Source organism: Coregonus lavaretus, assembly GCF_964263955.1.
Source record: "Coregonus lavaretus genome assembly, chromosome: 30".
NCBI lineage: Eukaryota > Metazoa > Chordata > Actinopteri > Salmoniformes > Salmonidae > Coregonus > Coregonus lavaretus.
In genome coordinates, this window is record NC_140017.1 from 18,584,653 (window position 1) to 18,608,600 (window position 23,948).

The 23,948-nt window shown below is 42.7% G+C and overlaps 1 protein-coding gene across 3 annotated transcripts in view; it reads left to right on the top strand.

Moving 5' to 3' along the window:
• Nucleotides 1-22,436, top strand: part of schip1 (schwannomin interacting protein 1) — a 42,885-nt gene extending 20,449 nt beyond the window's left edge. For 2 of the 3 annotated variants that reach the window (XM_084148225.1, XM_084148224.1), the window contains exons 3-8: nucleotides 7,072-7,190; nucleotides 11,132-11,249; nucleotides 11,794-11,991; nucleotides 19,014-19,137; nucleotides 21,301-21,394; nucleotides 21,600-22,436. In XM_084148225.1, the coding sequence (XP_084004351.1) occupies nucleotides 7,072-7,190; nucleotides 11,132-11,249; nucleotides 11,794-11,991; nucleotides 19,014-19,137; nucleotides 21,301-21,394; nucleotides 21,600-21,651 (705 nt within the window). In that variant the 3' untranslated portion in view covers nucleotides 21,652-22,436. Of the gene's footprint in view, nucleotides 1-2,278; nucleotides 2,358-7,071; nucleotides 7,191-11,131; nucleotides 11,250-11,793; nucleotides 11,992-19,013; nucleotides 19,138-21,300; nucleotides 21,395-21,599 lie in introns of those variants that run through there. The other variant, XM_084148226.1, reaches the window with a different exon arrangement.
• The last annotated feature ends 1,512 nt before the right edge of the window (nucleotides 22,437-23,948 follow it).

A 23,948-nucleotide genomic window follows, 5' to 3' on the forward strand; every position in this document is an offset into this window, starting at 1 on the left:
GACTATTCTTGATTTAATCTTGTCTTTACATATACTAAATAATATGTGTGACATTTGTTTTGATTTAGAATGGACCATTATCATGCACCTGTATCGAAACGGGGGCAGCGGGAAAAAATACATGTCATCTATGCACTTAAATAGAAAATGGAGGACGCTTTTCCCTGTGGTTTATTTTCATGCCTGCCAGTTAGGCTATACTCCTGATGTAAATATAAGCAATGTGCTTAATATTAGGAAAGTAGAGAAATAAATATAGTAGGCCTAGCCTATAGAAAGCTGATGGGATCCTCCTATTTTTATTAGCCGCCATCACTCTGTTTTCTAAAACAATTGCATAGCCTATAGAAATGTTGCGCAACATGAGCTCATGGGCTCTCATTAAGTGTTTGATTAGATGTTTGAAAACATTTGCATTGATGTCAGAGTGATTAGAGGGACAATAGAGTGCTGAGTACCAGACAGTTAGCAAGTTTGGTAGGCTACTAATGACCAGCAGCAGCATCAGAGCTTGGAGAAGCCTAATTACAGTGACTAAACGGTCACGTGGAATTTGACTGCCTTCATGACTCGTGACCGCCGGTGTGGCGATAATACGGTCACCGCAACAGCCCTAGTATTAACCCAGAATGACCGTTTTTGGGTCAACTTCAGAGCTTCTGCTCTTCTCTATTGTCATACTATGGCACTATGTCATGTTTTAGTAGTTTTCCTGCTTCTTGGAAACCATGTGTTTGATCTTTCCACTTATTCCACTCCAGCCATTACCATGTGCCCGTCCTCCCCCAATTAAGGTGCCACCAACCTCCTCTGCTGTGGAGAGATGAGATTTGAAAATGTAACAAATTGAAGAATGAAATTCAGCTGGTGTTTTATGTTTTTTTTACCTGCCAAATATATCCATGGTCCGGAACTCTACATTCATTTTATTTGATATAACTATTATCCCTCCCTACATCCTCCCATCACTGTGACTTATTGGTTAAAGGAGGTCAGTCAGCACCTGGGAGAGAGAGATAGGTCTGTATGTGAGAGGGGAATCATTTTCTTCAGCTTTCCCAAGCCGAAGAAAGAAGTCAAGGGACGCTCCCTCCTTTGTGTGTGAGGTTCAATTCCAGTCAATTCAGAACGTTAACCAAATTCCAATTCCACATTTGCCTCATTAAAAAGCATTGAAGGAAGTTGGAATTGGAAGTTCTGTGTACTTCCTTAATTGACCCCAACCCTGACACACGCACACACTCTATTGAGCTTGCACAGATGCTGTACACCTGGGGTTTTAGTGTGCTGTCTTATGTTTATGTGTAATTGTATTCCTTCTACTGACTTTATTTTAGTGGGTTGGTCAGACAGTGGTTTTGGATCAGGGTCAACTCTCTATTTTTACCTTGACTGTGAGGGAACAGAACTCCCTCTGTCCTCAGTCTCCTTGTCAGTCATACACACAGACACAAAAACATACACTGACATGCCAACTCAAATATGTAGTGCTGACACTGTATGCATTCCATGTCACACACATACTGTACTGTAGGCCTACTCTCTCATACACACATGCTAGGTTTATATGCATGGAGCAATAGAGTTTTGAAGCTTATGAAGCTTTTTAAGAGGGCACAGTCAAGGACTGTGTGAAGTAACAAACACTGGATGCAGTCAATCACTCACAATCTCTCACTCACACACACTCACACACTCAATCACTCACTCACACAAACACTGAGGTGTCGCTTTCCAAACTGTCCCGGGAGCAGCAGCTGTCCTCACGTTAGGGTGTGAGAGCGGAAAAAACACCAGTGTGTGCCGTCTCTCTCTCTCTCTCTCTCTCTCTCGCTCTCTCTCTCTCTCTCTCTCTTGCTCGCTCTCTCTCTCCCTCACTCTCCGACTGCCCTGCCCAGAGGATTGAAAGGAGGGTCTAAAGGGGCTCTACCACTGTCCATTATACTCTGGAAGCCCTGAGAAGAGGTAGATCGAGAAAGAGAGAGAGAGAGAGAGGAGAGAGAGAGATAGAGAGAGAGAGAGAGAGAGAGAGAGAGAGAGAGAGAGAGAGAGAGAGAGAGAGAGATAGAGAGGCATGGGTAGAGGGATAACTATGATAACTGTTTTCTCCTCTCTCAGCTCTGTGTGGCAGGGTTAGCGTTGGTTCTGAGTGAGGCTAGGTTTCATGTGAACCAGCTCATACTGACCCACTAGCTGGGTGTGTGGTAGAGGGGGAGTGAGAGGGAGGGAGTGAGAGAGACAGAGGGAGGGAGGGAAAGATGAGGGAAGCACTGGATAACATGGACTGTGCTGGAATGGATGATGTCATCTGTCAAGCCTCTGCCCTTTACCTCACTGATGACTACAAACTCAAAGAGGTAAAGGACATAGTCATGTTGCTTGTGGATATTTATCTTTCTGGTATTGTAGTACTGCATGTTTTACCTGTGTAATGGCACTCTTATAAACAGTGTTTGTGTAGTGAACAGAAGGGTCTCTTTTCTTAGGATGATGTCAGGGGTGGAACATGTTGCTAACGGAAAAAATGCTCTTAGTTTCCTTCCTGAGTTTGTGAGTTTGAGTTGTAGATTTGGTGTGACCCCTCCACTCACAACCTCTACAGTCAATGGCTCTGTGTGCAAGGCACCAGTGTGCTGGGACACTGGTATGGTGATGGTGCGTGACGTAATGTGAGGATTGTGGATGACATAATGTGGACGTATTGGAGACAATGTAATGCTTAGGTTATGTGGGGTGTAATGTGGTTTTAGTATGTTATGTAATGCTGTGATTATTATTATTATTATAGTGGCATTGGTTCTCATACTGGTTGGGTTTGACAGCAGAACTCTCTAACACACTATGGGGTAATCCTTGGTAATGCTGCCAGTCTCTCTGAAGAGGCAGTGTTGCCCTTTTAAGTCTTTGCTCTCAGATTCCTGTAGCCTCCTGTTGAGGTGTGCCCTCATTGTACTCGCTGGACAAACACACACACCAGCTCACATGTGACTCTCAGGGTTATTGTCCTGGCCAAATCCACTCCATCAATCCACTCCTGCTGCGGTCTGTTCAGAGTGACAGGGCCAGCCTGGCGGTGACCTGTGTTTGAACTGTACCAGGGTTCAGAGGTCAAGTCCCTTATCAGGAGAGGAATGCACCGCTGCATAAACCAGCAGGTCTCACACCTCAGATAGCAGACTTGGAGAGGTTACAGAGACACACACAGACATGCACATACACACTCACACCATTTTGACCTAAGATATCTGAAGGGTTATTAATGGGTAAACTGTAGATACCCAAGGTCCATAGGACAAAAACTTGGATGAAGGTTGATAAAAAACTATGGTTTCCCTAAGAACTTTGCACTGCAAAATAGTGTTTTGAAGTAACTAAGCTCCATAAAGTTTAAGAACACACTCACACACATTCACATTGGACATACTGACCTGATTTGTGTGTTTATGTGTGAGGTCAGCGCTCACGCCTGGTAAACTCCTCATAGTGAATCCATCCTCTGTGCTGACTCTGACCCAGCAACACTACCACGCAGATTGAAACTGCATTACACACAAACTGTCATAATCTTTCTCTCACACATACACTCAATTTGTCTCTTTCTCTTTCACTCACACCAACAACTTTTTAAAAAAGTATTTCCATATTCTCGCTGTATTCTTTGCAGTTTTTGTTTATTTTCTGTCCAACACTCACACACACATACACATACACTCCCTCACACCCTCGTGCTCACGGGACCTGGCGTGTGTGGGTGAACAGGCGGTTCCTGTCTCAGACCATGGTGCAAGGCCAATGGTAAGCCCTCCTCTCCTCCAATGAAAGGCATCCATTGTCCAGAATGAGGGAGCGCTGTGGCGGAAGAATTAAGTAAAGGAGGAAAGAGGGGAAGGAGAGGATGGTAGAGACGGAGGGGAGAGCAGGGGAGGAGAAAAAAATGTCTTATCAATGAGGGTTTTCACAAGAGAAAATTGCTTCTCAAATTTAAGGAAAAACACAATTTAGCACAGTGGTGTTCCTCAAAATCTAATTTAGGAGCTGCGGCACATTTCAAAGGACCAGGAAATTAAGTCATTTATCAGAACTTTGGGGACTGGGGGCGCGTACGACTCTCTGATAGACACACACACATACACACACACATACACACACACAATGTCAAACACTTTGGAGCGGAGGCTTGGCACACAAGGAATTGTGGTAATAACACAGACCATTGCAGGGAATGTTTGTTTCGAGGAGAAGGAGAGGAAAGCTCTGTGACAAATCTTAAATGACTGACATGACTATTGTGGAGAGGAAAGGAGGTTAAAGTGAGAGAGAGGGGTCCATTTGCTATGCCCACAGTCACAGACATCTATGCGTTGTATTCACCACCTCTTTGAGTGGTTTATGATGCTGCACATGATGATATCTAAACTCTCTCTCACACCTCCATCCATCAGCCCTTACATAGCTTGCTAGTTAGTTAGGGGGCTTAATGTGAAGGAAGGTAGTCCTGTTGGAAGGCAGGTGAGAAATGTGGAGTGGTTCTACTATGGTAGATGTGTTAGGTAGAGGATCATGGTTGTGTTGTTATGCCTAAAGGCATCCGCATGCTTCCCAACCGAAACAGTTTGTGAATATATTATGACAACATTTTGTAACGTTTTGGTCTTCGGCTAGGTTTTGTTTGGCTGTTCGTGCACACAAAATTTTTTCCGGAGGCAAGCCGAAGTTCGGTAGCCGAACTATACGCCCCTTCGTCAGTGATTGGTCAACAGTAGGGATTCTTCAATTAAGGGTTTGTTGTCATTCAACCATAGACAACTCGTTTTCATGCACATGTTTGAGAAATACTGCACCAAACATCTTAGTTAGATGTAAAATTGCGCGACTAAGATCTCCTCGGCATATACTTCAAAAGTAATTACAGATTTCTTGTGTTATCTTATATTATTTCTGACTATTTTGAGGAAGTGTATACTGGCTGCGGAGTCTCAAGAGGGACAAACAGTACTATTGCCTCGTTTTTCTCATTTTTCAAACAAAGGTCTTTAAGGGAGTATGCGAGGCACGGACGTTCACTTCGCCTACAGTTCTGCTAGGAGCAAACCGAACCTAGTATGCAGAGGCCTTTAGGGGTGTTTTACAAGCAATTTAGGGCTGTTTACAATAATACACCTAATAGGAATGGTGATGAATATAGGAATGTTGGCTAACCCTATGCAAACACATACAAACACACACACTCACACACACACGAAACAACACACACACTGCCACCTCACCCCACATTACAACCTGACATTCCAATACAAAGACCACCTACCACCTAACATAAGTATCCCCACTACCCATGAGGCTAACATAACAATGCCTACTGTCACTAACACCTCTCTGTTGTAACACAAGAGCCCTTGTCTGTTATTATGGCAATTACTGCAACTCAGGAGCGCCTCCACTCAGCAGTGACACCTGCTGGTCAGACAGGGAACAGCAGCCACTCAGTGTTATAACATGACACTGTGTTGTGTACAGGGAGTTAGAAGGGGTTTGTGTGTGTGCGTGTGTGTGTGTGTGTGTGCTGTCAAACAGACTGTGATTGTTAGTGTCTGAAGAGTGGTAAAGTGATGCTGTTAAGTGTCCTCATCTTGCCTCCCCCAGAACCCCTCGTCACACTCTCTTTCTCTCACTCAGTCACACACACGCAAGCACACAAACGCAATGCTGTGCCAAGCCCCCTCTTGTGGGTGCCAACAGTAGCGGTGTTTCCTGGGCTGTCTGGTGTGGAGAGGGATTATGGTAATGTCGCCATCGAGGAAGGGAGGGAGGGAGGGAGGGAGGGAGGGAGGGAGGGAGGGAGGGAGGGAGGGAGATAAAGAAAGAGAAAGTGTGAGTTAGTGGAAAAGAGATAGAGGTAAGGAGAAAGAGAAATGGAGAGAGGTTGAGGACAGGGTTAAAGAGAGGGATAACACTCAAGGCTTCTGACATCTTCTCCTTTGCTCTTATTCCCCTCACCTCCTTCCCCCTCTCCTCCAAAGCCTTCTCTAAAAGCTCTCCTCTCCCCCTCTTTCTCTAAACCTCTCTCCTCCCCCCTCTCCTGTTGTCTGAAAGGCCTGCTCTTTGTCTGTTTGTGTGTGTGTGTGTGTGTGTGTGTGTGTGGGAGCGCTGAAAGGTTTTTTTCTTCCTCCCTCAGGGCCTTTAGAGAGGGTCAATATTTTACCCCAAACACTCCTCGTCCTCGAGGACTCCCAACCCCCGGCAAAAACACACACACTGCGATGTATCTGACTCTGGTACCCATTTGACTTCCCAGCACCACCTGTAACAACAACAGTCCTGTAGTGGCCTTGAACAGTCTAAACTCTCCTACTATGTTGTCTGTCTGCTGATAGGCCTGGTTACTGTGGCTGATAACCCAGCCCAGGGAGTGTGAGAGAAGGCCTGTCTCTACACTCTTCTCTACACACTTCTTCTCAGGCGTGTGCTCGGCAGGGTGCAGGGTGCCATTCACAGGCGGCTGGTGGCACCTTAATTGGGGAGGACGGGCTCATAGTAATGGCTGGAACGGAATCAATGGAATATATCAAACACATGGGTTCCATGTGTTTGACACCAATCTATTCACTTCATTCCAGCCATATGAGCCGTCCTCCCGTCACCAGCCTCCTGTGTTGCCATTAGCACATATGAGTGTTCCTCCGGGTGTGAGTGTGTTAAGTGCTGCCAAGGCTGCCTGGGTCAGAGGTTTTCCTACTGGAAAACAGGCCCAGGAGGCAGGAATGCTTATAGTGCTATTAGACAGGAATGCTCAGTGGTTTAGGGATGTGTGTGTTTGACTGCATGAGTGTCTGCATGTGTAAGATGGAGAGCGAGAGAGTGACCAGTGAAAATGTGTTGGACTCTCTTTCTTGCATACATCTGCACCACCTAGTGGTGAATATTACAATATTATTGGTGTCTAGAGCTGTCCACATGTTTAACAGTCTTTGTCAGTTCCCCTCCTCACAACATGGCTACTGCTAAACTCATGGGGAAGTATTCAGTCCTATTATTAGCCAAGTTTCCTTAACCCTTTCCTCTCCCTTCCAGGCCCAAAAGAATGAGAGGGAGTCCATCCGGCAGAAGCTGGCCCTGGGTAGTTTCTTTGACGATGGGCCGGGTATCTATACCAGCTGCAGCAAGAGTGGCAAGCCCAGTCTGTCCTCACGGTAAGAGACATCATGTGATCTCTATCATCAGACACACACTGCTGCCCTATGTACATAGACATGGAATCACTGGTCACTTTAATAATGGAACACTAGTCACTTTAATAATGTTTACATACTGTTTTACTCATTTCATATGTACAGTATATACTGTATTCTACTGTATTTTAGTCAATGCCACTCCGACATTGCTCGTCCTAATATTTATATATTTCTTAATTCCATTCTTTTACTTTTAGATTTGTGTGTATTGTTGTGAATTGTTAGATACTACTGCACTGTTGGAGCTAGGAACAGAAGCATTTCGCTACACCCGCAATAACATCTGCTAAATATGTGTATGTGACCAATAACATTTGATTTGATTTGAATTGATTTGACACACATAGTGCTGGCACAATTACCATATAACCGTGCAACCGACGGTTAATGATGAAGGCCGTCATGAAATTAAATAACCGTCATAACCGTTGAAAAATGTTATGTGGAGCGAACAGCTGCCTGAAGACGGGACGGCCGGGCATTAGTGCGGTTGAGTCCGTTTTGGCCGTAACATGGACTCTTAACAATGTGATGCAACTTTGTTGCTCCTTGCTGAAACAAGTAAATTAGTCTTCGGTTGACTAGGCAACGCCCCCCACAATGCAGCAGCAGCACACATAGAAATATAATTAATAAAACGGTCTTGGAACCTCTCACCTTGACTGGTAAACTCATGGGTACAGTCGCAATGGCTGCCTGTTATTGTGATGCAATACTTTCCATGGTAAGGTAGAATGTTCATTCAAATGATGTTAACTGATTTGGCTCATGCAATGGATTGTATTTTTTGTAATGTCAGTTGAGTTGAATCAACAAATCATAGCACATATTTTAGCACATATTTTATTTAATTCCTGCTTTGTTCCTATGGGTACACTCACAATGGCCGCCAGTTTACCCATTATGCCATCATTGACTTCATCATTGACTATTTATTATATTTCTATGGCAGCACATGCAGTCAGGAGCAGAGGAGAGGAGAAAATGTGCTTAGACATTTTTTGGGGCCATTCGAACGGTTATTACGGTGACCGCGGTCATTTTGCTGGCCAATTTACGTCATCCAAAATTCCATGACCGTAACAGCCCTACCCACATACACACATACAGACACACACACACACATACAGACACACACATACAGACACACACCTACAGACACACACCTACAGAAACAGATCAGTTTCACCCTCAGTCCCTGTTCTTGAGAAGCAATGACATCGCTCTCTTTATGCGTGTGGGAACTGTTAATATAGTGAAATTGCAGGTTACTGGACATTACTCTGACAGAGTCAGATTTGACCTTTTCTTAATGCCTGTAACAGTTTCTATCTCCTGGAACTCTATAGGGCCATCTCCCCAACAAAAACAGACTCCTGCTCTCTCCCTCTGAAATCTCTGTTCACTTTTGAGAATAAGGGACATTTCCTCTGTCTTTCTCTGCACCCCGGCACTGTGGATCTCACTTCCCAAAATGCACTCCTACACACACCCTCAACCTTACTGGAAGCAGCCTTCCAGGATACACATACAGTGGGGAAAAAAAGTATTTAGTCAGCCACCAATTGTGCAAGTTCTCCCACTTAAAAAGATGAGAGTGGCCTGTAATTTTCATCATAGGTACACGTCAACTATGACAGACAAATTGAGAGAAAAAAATCCAGAAAATCACATTGTAGGATTTTTAATGAATTTATTTGCAAATTATGGTGGAAAATAAGTATTTGGTCACCTACAAACAAGAAAGATTTCTGGCTCTCACAGACCTGTAACTTTTTCTTTAAGAGGCTCCTCTGTCCTCCACTCGTTACCTGTATTAATGGCAGCTGTTTGAACTTGTTATCAGTATAAAAGACACCTGTCCACAACCTCAAACAGTCACACTCCAAACTCCACTATGGCCAAGACCAAAGAGCTGTCAAAGGACACCAGAAACGAAATTGTAGACCTGCACCAGGCTGGGAAGACTGAATCTGCAATAGGTAAGCAGCTTGGTTTGAAGAAATCAACTGTGGGAGCAATTATTAGGAAATGGAAGACATACAAGACCACTGATAATCTCCCTCGATCTGGGGCTCCACGCAAGATCTCACCCCGTGGGGTCAAAATGATCACAAGAACGGTGAGCAAAAATCCCAGAACCACACGGGGGGACCTAGTGAATGACCTGCAGAGAGCTGGGACCAAAGTAACAAAGCCTACCATCAGTAACACACTACGCCGCCAGGGACTCAAATCCTGCAGTGCCAGACGTGTCCCCCTGCTTAAGCCAGTACATGTCCAGGCCCGTCTGAAGTTTGCTAGAGTGTATTTGGATGATCCAGAAGAGGATTGGGAGAATGTCATATGGTCAGATGAAACCAAAATATAACTTTTTGGTAAAAACTCAACTCGTCGTGTTTGGAGGACAAAGAATGCTGAGTTGCATCCAAAGAACACCATACCTACTGTGAAGCATGGGGGTGGAAACATCATGCTTTGGGGCTGTTTTTCTGCAAAGGGACCAGGACGACTGATCCGTGTAAAGGAAAGAATGAATGGGGCCATGTATCGTGAGATTTTGAGTGAAAACCTCCTTCCATCAGCAAGGGCATTGAAGATGAAACGTGGCTGGGTCTTTCAGCATGACAATGATCCCAAACACACTGCCCGGGCAACGAAGGAGTGGCTTCGTAAGAAGCATTTCAAGATCCTGGAGTGCCCTAGCCAGTCTCCAGATCTCAACCCCATAGAAAATCTTTGGAGGGAGTTGAAAATCCGTGTTGCCCAGCGACAGCCCCAAAACATCACTGCTCTAGAGGAGATCTGCATGGAGGAATGGGCCAAAATACCAGCAACAGTGTGTGAAAACCTTGTGAAGACTTACAGAAAACGTTTGACCTGTGTCATTGCCAACAAAGGGTATATAACAAAGTATTGAGAAACTTTTGTTATTGACCAAATACTTATTTTCCACCATAATTTGCAAATAAATTCATTAAAAATCCTACAATGTGATTTTCTGGATTTTTCTTTCTCATTTTGTCTGTCATAGTTGACGTGTACCTATGATGAAAATTACAGGCCTCTCTCATCTTTTTAAGTGGGAGAACTTGCACAATTGGTGGCTGACTAAATACTTTTTTTCCCCACTGTACATACATTCATACATTCATACACACAAAGGCATTCACACAGTTAATCTGAAACTATGATATATTCATATTTTATTTCTCACTGAAGCAACTCTTATGGGGTGCACTCACTGCTGGATAAGTTTGGTACTTCCATGAACTGCTCAACTAGTTCCAAGAATAATTTTGATGCTCCTTCCTCTGAAACTACGAATCGATTAATCTGGTCTGATTAAATCTGGACTGATTGGGTCCAGGCTGTGTAATCGATCAGGTTTTCTTTACATGTGTTTGTAATTACTGCTTGAAATAAGCCGATTATTGATCAAGAATGGTTTGATCCAGATCTTACAGGACAGGTCTTCTGAGGTCTAGAGAGCCGTCAGAGTCTAGCTGATTGGATCGAACCTTCACCCTGGATGGATCGATCCCAAGTTAGAGCAAGAGAGGGAGGAACAGAGTAGACATACTTATTAATGCTATGCTAGTCACTGTTACAGTCCTATCACAGACACACTAAGACCTCAGTGGAGAGTTAGAGGAGGGTTCGGCCTGAGTGGAAAACTAGATGTGACTGTTATTGAGTTGCTTTTCTCACCAGCGGTGCCTAGGCGCATGTTATCTGGGTCAATAAAACCCTACAAGCAATTATTGGTGAGCAAACTTTCCTTAACCCATTGAACTTTCCTCCTTCCGTTAGCTGATAGTAATGACGCATCCTCTCCCCCTTTTTTCTCCCCTCTCTCTTCCTCCTCTTTCCTCTTTCTTCCTCTCTCCTCTCTCCAGGCTGCAGAGTGGGATGAACCTGCAGATCTGTTTTGTCAACGACAGCGGCAGCGACAAGGACAGCGATGCAGACGACAGCAAGACAGAGACCAGTCTGGACACACCGCTGTCCCCCATGGTACAGACCGACCACACAAGCGCATTAATAAGAAATAGAGATTCTTAGAGAGAGAGCGAAATCTACTGTGTGACTCATATAGATACGCCTCAGTAAGACTGTCTGAGAGAATGAGAGAAAGAGAGAAAGGGACAGATTCGGTATGAATCAGAGTGATAGCCCTCGGTTAGTGTGTGAGGGAGAGTGAATGGCCATGCTCACGTTTTCTGGCCCGTTAACCAATACACTGGCAGCAAATGAGGGTTGAATATGAACACGCTCTCTGCTGGACATGGATGAGTGGCCACATGGACTGTCTGACAGACACAGATGCAGTTAATAGAGAGTGGGGGGGAGGGAGAGAGGGAGAGAGGGAGATAATCCCAGTATTTATAGCCATCTGTTATAGCTCTGAGCTGTTTCCCTGTCTGTCTGTCCACTGTGTTCAGTGAATTACCTATCAATGACTACACAAGAAGAACGAAGAGCCAATGGGAATAAACCACTAACTTTTCCTTATTTCCCATTCTTCTGTCTCCACTCTCCCCACGTCCCTGTCCCCCAGTCGAAGCAGAGTTCGTCCTACTCTGACCGGGACACTACGGAGGAAGACAGTGAGTCTCTGGAGGACATGGACTTCCTGAGCAGAAAGAAGAAGTTACAGGCCGAGGCTAAGCTAGCCCTGGCGATGGCCAAACCCATGGCCAAGATGCAGGTGGAGGTGGAAAAACAGAACCGCAAGAAGTCCCCTGTGGCAGACCTGGTCAGTACCGTCGCTATAGGGAACGGGCCTGAAACCTCAACCTCTAGTCAGTGTTTCTAACCCCAGGTCTTTTCAGAGCAAACCATCCACACTGTTCTTCTTTAACATTGTGATGATGTCACAGAGTAGACACCACCCTCCTCCTTCTCTGTCCCGTTGGCGGCCATAGTCATGATTATTTTAACATTCTCATCTGCCTCAGTGCCCCCCAAGCACACACACATACAAAGTCCCACATACACACACACACAGATACACACACACACACACCAATATCTCCACCTGGGCAGAAGACATTACTTATTCAGTAAAGAGGGGGTGGTTGGGTTGGGGCGATCTATTATTCATATCCCAGGATGCACTGGGTGACGTGTTTGGGGATGTAGTCGAGCCCAGCAGTCAGAAGAGATGAGTGTCACATCTGAGGCCCTGTCGCTAAGCTAACACACTGGTGTACTAAACACAGGGGCAGATAAAGCCCTGTCGCTAAGCTAACACACCGCTGTACTGAACACAGGGGTAGATCTGAGGCCCTGTCGCTAAGCTAACACACTGCTCTACTGAACACAGGGGCAGATGAGGCCCTGTCGCTAAGCTAACACACTGCTGTACTGAACACAGGGGCGCCATGCTCAGATAGCATTAGCTTCCGAGCTACTTACGGTACACTATACTCCTTTAGCATAAATTGGGCAGACTCACAACTACATGCTCATTATTATAGGGATGTGCATAAGTTCTCAATACATTCTTTATAGAAATATACAAGAATGTGAACCTTTACCAGTTGATTGCAGCCCTACCAAACATACATAGTCAGAGTGCAGGCTGGCGGCCAGTGGCCATGGGGTTGAGTGCCAGGGGCTCTTGTGTAAGCCACTAATGACAGGAGAAATGAGGAGAATGTGTGTGAGGAGATGTGGTTTTACACCAGATACTACGCTTTAATCCACTGAAGCCATGGCTCTGTCGCAGCCGGCCGCGACCGGGAGACTCATGGGCGGCGCACAATTGGCCCAGCGTCGTCCAGGGTAGGGGAGGGAATGGACAGGAAGGGAGGGAATGGCCCGCAGGGATGTAGCTCAGTTGATAGAGCATGGCGTTTGCAACGCCAGGGTTGTGGGTTTGATTCCCACGGGGGGCCAGTATAAAAAACAAAACAAAAAAACATGTATTCACTAACTGTAAGTCGCTCTGGATAAGAGCGTCTGCTAAATGACTAAAAATGTAAAAAATGTAAATGTGGCCTTCCAAAGAATTTACACAAGAATTTACACAACACTCCCACCAAGAGAATTACATTCTGTTTGTTTTTCCCCATTCATATCATGCCTAATCTAAGAGAATACTGATATGATGAAATACTTGAGTATTATTGTTGGCAGTAGCTTTATTCATATTGCCACTAACCTCAGAAGCCAAGACTCATAGAGAAACCAATCCAGTAATATAACTGAGGGAGGAAACTCCACCTCGGACAAACACAATGAGGCAAACACATATCATGACCAAAACACTACCACTCGCGGTGGCCGGCTCTCCCCGCATCTCCGCATCTTTCACTCTCTATCTCCCTCACTCTCTTTTATCACAGCCCCGCCTCTCTCTGTATGTCACTGACCTCTGTGCTCCCTCTCCGAACTGAAACGGTGGCACATGACAGGGGGGAAACATGGCCACTAGCGCAGTTGCATGGGTGCCAATTTGAAAGTGAAAGAGGAGTGAGAAACTGTGACAGGAAGAACCAGCTGAGCGATCACGCACACTCACAAATCATACAGAAAAAGTGCAATGGAAGGAGCACATATTTATAATGAGTATGAATTCGGAGGGCAGAAATTATTAAATATTAAAGCATTAGACCTCTCACTAAAGGATTCAGTCATACAAAAGTTATACTTAAATCCAAACTCGTTCTCTAGCAGATTGGTAAGAATGTCTCACTCTATGTTCAAGAATCGGCTTTTTCCCTTTATTCAGATTACAACCTCTCACTTTCGGTAATTTGAAAATGAAATAATCTCCAAAATATCGCAATTTTTTAAACAAGCCATAGAAAGTTGGTTGCAATTTCAGTTTAATCCACCAGAAAAGACAGAAGAAATATTACAACAAATATTATGGTTAAACTAAAATATACTAATTGATCAAAAAAACATTATTTTTGGATATATATATATTTTTAAAGTATAATCTTTGTAAGTGATATCATAAATAGGACTGGTGGAGCTGTCACACATGCAGCCAACAAAATATATATGGAAATGTCTGCTCTACCCAAAATTACAACCAACTAATTGCAACATTACCGCAAAAATGGAAGAGGCAAGTGTAAGTGGGAAGGAACTTGTCTGTCGGCCCTGCATTAAAGACCGAAATTGGTTAAAGAAAATTGTGATTAATAAAAATGTATACCAGTTTAATTTAAGGACCAAAACATTTACAGCTGTGCCATATAGATTGCAAAATAGTTGGGAAGAGATTTTCGATGTACCCATTCCATGGCACATGGTTTATGAACTGATACACAATATGACGCCGGCTTCAAAATGTATATATTTTTTATTTAAATAATTATACAAAATTCTTGCAACCAATAGAATGTTAAATACATAATATGGAATGTTATATACAGTTGAAGTCGGAAGTTTACATACACCTTAGCCAAATACATTTAAACTCAGTTTTTCACAATTCCTGACATTTAATCCTAGTAAAAATTCCCTGTATTAGGTCAGTTAGGATCACCACTTTATTTTAAGAATGTGAAATGTTAGAATAATAGTAGAAAGAATGATTTATTTCAGCTTTTATTTCTTTCATCACATTCCCAGTGGGTCAGAAGTTTACATACACTCAATTAGTATTTGGTAGCATTGCCTTTAAATTGTTTAACTTAGGTCAAACATTTCGGGTAGCCTTCCACAAGCTTCCCACAATAAGTTGGGTGAATTTTGGCCCATTCCTCCTGACAGAGCTGGTGTAACTGAGTCAGGTTTGTAGGCCTCCTTGCTCGCACACGCTTTTTCAGTTCTGCCCACACATTTTCTATAGGATTGAGGTCAGGGCTTTGTGATGGCCACTCCAATACCTTGACTTTGTTGTCCTTAAGCCATTTTGGCACAACTTTGGAAGTATGCTTGGGGTCATTGTCCATTTGGAAGACCCATTTGCGACCAAGCTTTAACTTCCTGACTGATGTATTGAGATGTTGCTTCAATATATCCACATAATTTCCCTTCCACATGATGCCATCTATTTTGTGAAGCGCACCAGTCCCTCCTGCAGCAAAGTACCCCCACCGCATGATGCTGCCACCCCGTGCTTCACGGTTGGGATGGTGTTCTTCGGCTTGCAAGGATCCCCCTTTTTCCTCCAAACATAACGATGGTCATTATGGCCAAACAGTTCTATTTTTGTTTCATCAGACCAGATGACATTTCTCAAAAAAGTACGATCTTTGTCCCCATGTGCAGTTGCAAACCGTAGTCTGGCTTTTTTATGGCGGTTTTGGAGCAGTGGCTTTTTCCTTGCTGAGCGGCCTTTCAGGTTATGTCAATATAGGACTTGTTTTACTGTGGATATAGATACTTTTGTACCTGTTTCCTCCAGCATCTTCACAAGGTCCTTTGCTGTTGTTCTGGGATTGATTTGCACTTTTCGCACCAAAGTACAGAACGCGTCTCCTTCCTGAGCGGTATGACGGCTGCGTGGTCCCATGGTGTTTATACTTGCGTACTATTGTTTTTACAGATGAACGTGGTACTTTCAGACATTTGGAAATTGCTCCCAAGGATGAACCAGACTTGTGGAGGTCTACAATTTTTTTTCTGAGGTCTTGGCTGATTTCTTTTGATTTTCCCATGATGTCAAGCAAAGAGGCACTGAGTTTGAAGGTAGGCCTTGAAATACATCCACAGGTACACCTCCAATTGACTTCTAAAGCCATGACATCATTTTGTGGAATTTTCCAAGCTGTTTAAAGGCACAGTCAACTTAGTGTATGTAAACTTCTGACCCACTGGAATTGTGATACAGTGAATTATACGTTAAATAATCTGTCTGTAAACAATTGTTGGAAAAATTACTTGTGTCATGCACAAAGTAGATATCCTAATCGACTTGCCAAAACTATAGTTTGTTAACAAGAAATTTGTGGAGTGGTTGAAAAACAAGTTTTAATGACTCCAATCTAAGTGTATGTATACTTCCGACTTCAACTGTATATATATCCCAGCTCTGCAGATTTTGCTGCGATGAGACAGAATCAGTAGATCATTTATTTTGGTACTGTTCATATGTGGCTTGTTTTTGGTCGCAGGTTCAGGAATGGCTGAAGAATTGCAACATTTATCTGGAGCTAACTCTGCAAATAATGCTGCTGGGTGATTTGAAAAGTTATAGTCAATCTATCAATAATATAATAATACTTTTAGCAAAAACAGTTATCTTTCATTTACAATCTGTAGAAACTATGAGAATAGAAAGGTTCAGAACTTTTGTGAAACATCACATCACAGTTGAAAAATATATGGCAAATAGAAATCAAAACTGGATGGTTTTAAGAGATAAATGGGAGGGGTTGAGTGGAGCTGAAGGGTGGGACTAAAAACAACAAGATAACTAATGTAAAATATACTGTGTCCATAAAATGTATATAGTATCTATAAGCTGGAAGTAGAAGTATAAGTGTTGTTGTTCATTGGTTTACTCCAATTAGGGGATGAGTGGTAGGGTTAGGGGAAAATAATAAAGGAACATTTATTTTTAAAAGATATACACTACCGGTCAAAAGTTTTAGAACACCTACTCATTCAAGGGTTTTTCTTTATTTTTACTATTTTCTACATTGTAGAATAATAGTGAAGACATCAAAACTATGAAATAACACATGGAATCATGTAGTAACCAAAAAAGTGTTAAATAAATCAAAATACATTTTATATTTGAGATTCTTCAAATGCCACCCTTTGCCTTGATGACAGCTTTGCACACTCTTGGCATTCTCTCAACCAGCTTCACCTGGAATGCTTTTCCAACGGTCTTGAAGGAGTTCCCACATATGCTGAGCACTTGTTGGCTGCTTTTCCTTCACTCTGTGGTCCGACTCATCCCAAACTTTCCACAGCCTGGAGGTGTGTTGGGTCACTGTCCTGTTGAAAAACAAATGATAGTCCCACTAAGCCCAAGCCAGATGGGATGGCGTATCGCTGCAGAATGCTGTGGTAGCCATGCTCTTAAAGGGTGCCTTGAATTCTAAATAAATCACAGACAGTGTCACCAGCAAAGCACCCCCACACCATAACACCTCCACCTCCATGCTTTACGGTGGGAAATACACATTGGGCTGCAATTTCTGAGAGCCAGTTTCATCATAGCGCTTGATGGTTTTTGCGACTGCACTTGAAGAAACTTAAAAAGTTCTTGAAATGTTCTGTATTGACCGACCTTCATGTCTTAAAGTAATGATGACTGTCGTTTCTCTTTGCTTATTTGAGCTGTTCTTGCCATAATATGGACTTGGTCTTTTACCAATAGGGCTATCTTCTGTATACCACCCCAACCTTGTCACAACACAACTGATTGGCTCAAACGCATTAAGAAGGAAAGAAATTCCACAAATTAACTTTTAACAAGGCACACTTGTTAATTGAAATGCATTCCAGGAGACTACCTCATGAAGCTGGTTGAGAGAATGCCAAGAGTGTGCAAAGCTGTCATCAAGGCAAAGGGTGGCTATTTGAAGAATCTCAAATATAAAATATATTTTGATTTGTTCAACACTTTTTTGGTTACTACATGATTCCATATGTGTTATTTCATTGTTTTGATGTCTTCACTATTATTCTACAATGTAGAAAATAGTAAAAATAGTAAAAACCCTTGAATGAGTAGGTGTTCTAAAACCTTTGACCTGTATTGTATATGGGGGATTGGAAACAGACAATTACATTGGTGGAAGTAACAATCTATCTGCAATATTAAAGCTGATCTACCCCCAAAAAGTTAAGAAAGCAAGGAGATAGATGATAGAAATAGATTGAACAAGGGATCGAGGGAAATTCTCATACCCAGCAAGCCTGATAAACAACATGATGCTTTGTGATTCACCTTGGTTACTCTCTAGGGTTAATGTCATATCTGTCCCTATGGAACCCAACAAGGTGTGGTGAGTGACATACAGAGAGAGAGAGAAGGGGAGGGATATAAAGAGGTGGATGAGAGGAAGAGGAACTGAAAATCTTGAAGGAATCACAAATGACATCACCACAGTGAAAGGCTGTGTGTTGATTTGACAAGAACAACCAGTCAGAGAATTCAGGAAGACAAAGTAGAGTGTGTTGCTTACTGCCAGGAGCATAGCCGTGGGAAGTAGTTTGGTGGATGGGGTGCTGCGATTTTTTGGCTGACGGGGGGGGATGATGCTGAAAAAAAATGCTTTGGCCACACTACAGACGGCTATGTCGGTCCGCTAATACAGGGCTAGTAAAGGCCCAGTGCACTACTTTTTTACAACAACAACAACAACAAGAAATCTGATTTTCAGCACCCTCAGCACCCTTACTTCCAGCGGCTATGGCCAGGAGGAAGGAGACATAGTTGTTTCCTGTAGCTCTCTATGACCAGAGACAGGTCAGGGACCACTGCTGTACTGTATATTGCTGTGACAGTTAAGTTGCGAGGCTGACACCTGCTGGAGAGATTGTGCTTTGCATCTTACAGTTGGGCAGCTCCTGTAGTATTGGGCTGCTTTCAGTGGCTGGAATTCTTTATGAGATGCAGATTAAACTGAAATGATGCCTTTCCTCAAGCATTTGCACCATCTTGCACACACAAACACACATAGGCCTACACACACTCACACCAACATACACTGCAGTGTCTTTGGGTTCTCTAGTGCCCAAGAATCCATATCATGAGTGTCCATATTTGTGTACTTGTACATTTCCGATGTGCTGTATGTTTCTGTAAATGGGTGTGTGTGTATTTCTAACCGTGGTGATGTGTGTGTTTCTCTCTAGCTGCCCCACATGCCCCACATCAGTGAGTGTCTGATGAAGAGGAGCCTGAAGCCTACAGACCTGAGAGACATGACCCTGGGACAACTACAGGTCATAGTCAATGACCTGCACTCCCAGATAGAGAGTGAGAACCACACACACACACACATGTTTTCCTATCCCTGTGGGGACCTAAAATTGATTTCCATTCAAAATCCTATTTTCCCTAACCCCTAACCCCTAACTTTAACCCTAACCCTAACCCCTAAACCAAACCCTAACCATTAACCCCTAAGCTTAAAATAGCCTTTGACCTTATGGGGACGTGGGAAATTTCCCCAAGAGGGAGAATCTTTCTTATTTTACTATCATTGTGGGGACTTTTGGGGATTTCAGGTCTCCATGAGGATAGAAGAACAAGACCACACACACATACTGTTAGTTAGGGTATCTTTCGTATTGAAAGTCATTTCAGACAACGTACAGTACCAGTCAAAGGTTTGGATACACCTACTCATTCAAGGATTTTACTTTATTTTTACTATTTTCTACATTGTAGAATAATAGTGAAGACATCAAAACTATGAAATAACACATATGGAATCATGTAGTAACCAAAAAATTGTTCAACAAATCAAAATATATCTTATGTTTGAGATTCTTCAAAGTAGCCACCCTTGATGACAGCTTTGCACACTCTTGGCATTCTCTCAACCAGCTTCATGAGGTAGTCTCCTGGAATGCATTTCAATTAACAGGTGTGCCTTGTTAAAAGTTAATTTGTGGAATTTCTTTCCTTCTTAATGCGTTTGAGCCAATCAGTTGTGTTGTGACAAGGTAGGGGGGTATACAGAAGATAGCCCTATTTGGTAAAAGACCAAGTCCATATTATGTCAAGAACAGCTCAAATAAGCAAAGAGAAACGACAGTCCATCATTACTTTAAGACATGAAGGTCAGTCAATATGGAACATTTCTAGAACTTTGAACGTTTCTTCAAGTGCAGTCGCAAAAACCATCAGACACATCTCAACATCAACTGTTCAGAGGAGACTGCGTGAATCAGGCCTTCATGGTTGAATTGCTGCAAAGAAGCCACTACTAAAGGACACCAATAATAAGAAGATACTTGCTTGGGCCAAGAAACACAGGCAATGGACATTAGACCGGTGAAAATCTGTCCTTTGGTCTGATGAGTCCAAATTTGAGATTTTTGGTTCCATCCGTCTTTGTGAGACGTAGAGTAGATGAACGGATGATCTCCGCATGTGTGGTTCCCACCATGAAGCATGGATGAGGAGGTGTGGGGGTGCTTTGCTGGTGACACTGTCTGTGATTTATTTAGAATTCTAGGCACACTTACCAGCATAGATACTACAGCATTCTGCAGCGATACGCCATCCCATCTGGTTTGGGCTTAGTGGGACTATAATTTGTTTTTCAACAGGACAATGACCAAACACACCTCCAGGCTGTGTAAGGGCTATTTGACCAAGAAGGAGAGTAATGGAGTGCTGCATCAGATGATCTCGCCTCCACAATCACCTGACCTCAAACCAATTGAGATGGTTTGGGATGAGTATGACCGCTAAGGAAAAGCAGCCAACAATTGCTCAGCATATGTGGGAACTCCTTCAAGACTGGTTGAGAGAATGCCAAGAGTGCTCAAAGCTGTCATCAAGGCAAAGGGTGGCTACTTCTAAGAATCTCAAATGTAAAATATATTTTTATTTGTTTAACACTTTTTTGGTTACTACATGATTCCATATGTGTTATTTGATAGTTTTGATGTCTTCACTATTATTCTACAATGTAGAAAATAGTAAAAAATAAAGTAAAACCCTGGAATGAGTAGGTGTGTCCAAACTTTTGACTGGTACTGTAAGTTGGATGCATGTGTGATGATACTAGTGAAAGACGAACAATACCTAATCTTACACAGAAGGCCCAAAAATTCCCCACAAGAATGTTGCTATAGAATCTTGTCTTTTACTGGCATGGTTAAAAAAAATGCTCCATTCGAAATCTGTGTCTTGTATGACTTGGGGCTGGATTCAATCCGTATCGCAGAAGATCTGTGTTACAGCTTGTTTGAAATTATATATAAAGGCAATGTTCCCGCGTTTGCGGAGACTGCATTCACGGTAAGCACTGCATATGTCGGCTCAATCATAAATTACCTTTACATTTTAACACAGATCTTCCGCGATACTTCCGCAATATGGATTGAATCCAGCCCCTGGTATATGTTGGTGTTCTAATGATGCGCTGTTGTTTTCTAACGTTGTTCTGATGTTTGTCTTCCCCAGGTCTGAATGAGGAGCTGGTGCAGCTGCTGCTGATCCGTGATGAACTGCACATGGAGCAGGATGCCATGCTGGTGGACATAGAGGACCTGACCAGGTGGTGATGCTATCTAACACACACACACACACACACACACACACACACACAGCTTCCTGGGCTATGACCGCAAACAGGCCAGGAATGATTGGGGGAACTCTGTCTTTGGGACAGGCGTTTAGCAGTGTGATACATTTGCATGATTTCCATACAGCAGTAGCTGATAAAGTACAGTTTATCTAATCATAATTTCGTTTTTACTCAGGCATGCTGAGAGCCAGCAGAAACACATGGCTGAGAAGACCCCATCCAAATGAGACACCCCACCCAACCTCAAACCCACCCCATCCCTTTACTCCACCCCTGCCCCACCTTGGTCCCCGTGCCCTGCCCCATGTCTCTCGCTGCTCCCCCTCTGCCTGCCCCTCTCGCCCTCTCCCATGGTGGCAGCAGCCAGAGGAAGGCCACCCTTTCATTTGCTTCTGTGGTTGTCCCAGCGCTAAAGACAGAGCATTTCCTGCCTCCTGGGAGAAGAGGAAACTGATTGTGTGTTGTCATGGATACTGTCCCCGGCTTCCTGTGCAGTGATCGGCCTTGCTTCGCTATTGTTTATTTTTAACTTTTTACATTCGCCACTAAATTATAACTGTCAATACAAAATGGTGGATAAAAAAATAAATAATAGTGAGAAATTAGTAGAAAGTCAGTAAAAAAATATAAAAAATAAAAAAAACATTGTATAAAACTATGAAGACTAACTTCAGACCATTTTAAGTTGGAAGGTAATTTTTAAGTATTTCAAAGTCGACCTCTTTTTATTCTGCACAAATGGTAGTTTTCAACTGAGAAATGTTTATTTGAAGGTGCTAAAAGAGTGTAAAGGAAACATGCCTGCCTTGTAGTGGAGTTGTAGCTTTTGGTAATACGCTCACTCTGATCGGTCTTCAACATTTTGTGAATGTTGATTTTCTGACACGAGTCATTTTAAATGAATAAATGTGTTAATATCATTTTCATCCTATTGTATTCAGAATTTTTATTTGAGGGAAGAAATGTTTATGTACAGATATGTAAAATAAAAAATAAACTTTGTTTCATATATTGTGGTTTGGTGTGCAGTCTGTTAAGGAAAGTGGACAGAGATTGACAGGTTATTGTAAATATTATAAGTCCATACTGTATGTCCATATGGCAAAACACAGTACATTAACAGTACATTTATAACTATTTTATAATTATGTAATACTAATACTGACAAGCACATTGCAGGATATATTAATAACCATACCAACATCACTGCCACCTGGGAAGAGAAAAGGTGATCACTCCGCTGAATCTTTTATTCAGAGGCAACAAGAGTATGGAGAATGGATGCATCAGTTTTTCTATTCAAATATTTGTTTATAAACAGTCATCTTATTTTAAAAAGTAGCTGATGTTAAACCTTAGGCCTAAGCTAGCTCTGCGCTTTACTGTGATTGTGGTTTTGAGAGGTCTGATCTCATGTCAATGGTCACAACCACAAGCATCATCCGCTTCTGTGAAACTCCTCTCCCCTGCAGATTGACCACTCTACAGGCTCAGTGAAAGTCAGCCTTTACTGGAAGAGGAGGACTTTCTAAATTAAACAGGCCAATGGTAAACAAATTAAAAATGCCAGGGTTCAAATTGTGGGGGTGTGCAGGGGTCTTGGGCAATCCCATTACATTTTAGTCATTTAGCAGACTCTCATATACAGATTGATTTGACAGTGGTGAGTGCATACATTTTCATACTTGTCCTCCCCAAATGACACTGTCACAGGGGGATTTATGCCTGATTTAAAATGAAATCATCAACCCTATTATGGTCAACCATGTCACTTTCTCACTTAATAGGCATTTGCTATAGTCTTTTTTGTTTATCTCTTGAGATGGGAAACATATTTTTTATGAAGTTGAACACGTGCTCTTTATGACAGAATATACCTATTAGGTGAAATCTAAAGTTAATTTTTTATTTTTACAAGTTACTTCTCAAAAGGCACTGAATTGGTGGAAGGACCACTTTTTTCTGACCCCTGTGGTGAAGAACTCAATCAAACGTTGGGAAATTAAACCTATTTCATATTTACATTGTTCTTACGAAATGTGTGTTTATAATGCACAATTAAAAGCATGTAATGCTTTGCAGAAGAAGAAAAAAACTATGAATGTAATTTAAGACAACCAGCCTTCTAAAGAATAGGCTTACAACAGTCAAAGTAGGCTAAAGGCTACTTCCTACCCACCCACAATATCTCTAGGCCTATAGCACAAACATTTAGAAAATGCTTTCTAACATTATTCTTTGTGTCATCTGTCTATTTTTGACAATTACATAGGCTAGAGTAAAACATTGACTTCGGAATGCATGCATGTCTCACGTAGTTTTCTGGCAATCGGTGCTGCAGAGTTTCTGGATAGTTGCCCAACCCTGTTCCTGGAGAGCTACCCTCCTGTAGGTTTTCGCTCCAACCCCAGGTGTTACTGACCTGATTCATTTTATCAACCTGCTAATTATTAGAATCAGGTGTGCTAGATTAGGGTTGGAGCAAAAACCTACAGGACAGTATGCTCTCCAGGAACAGGGTTGG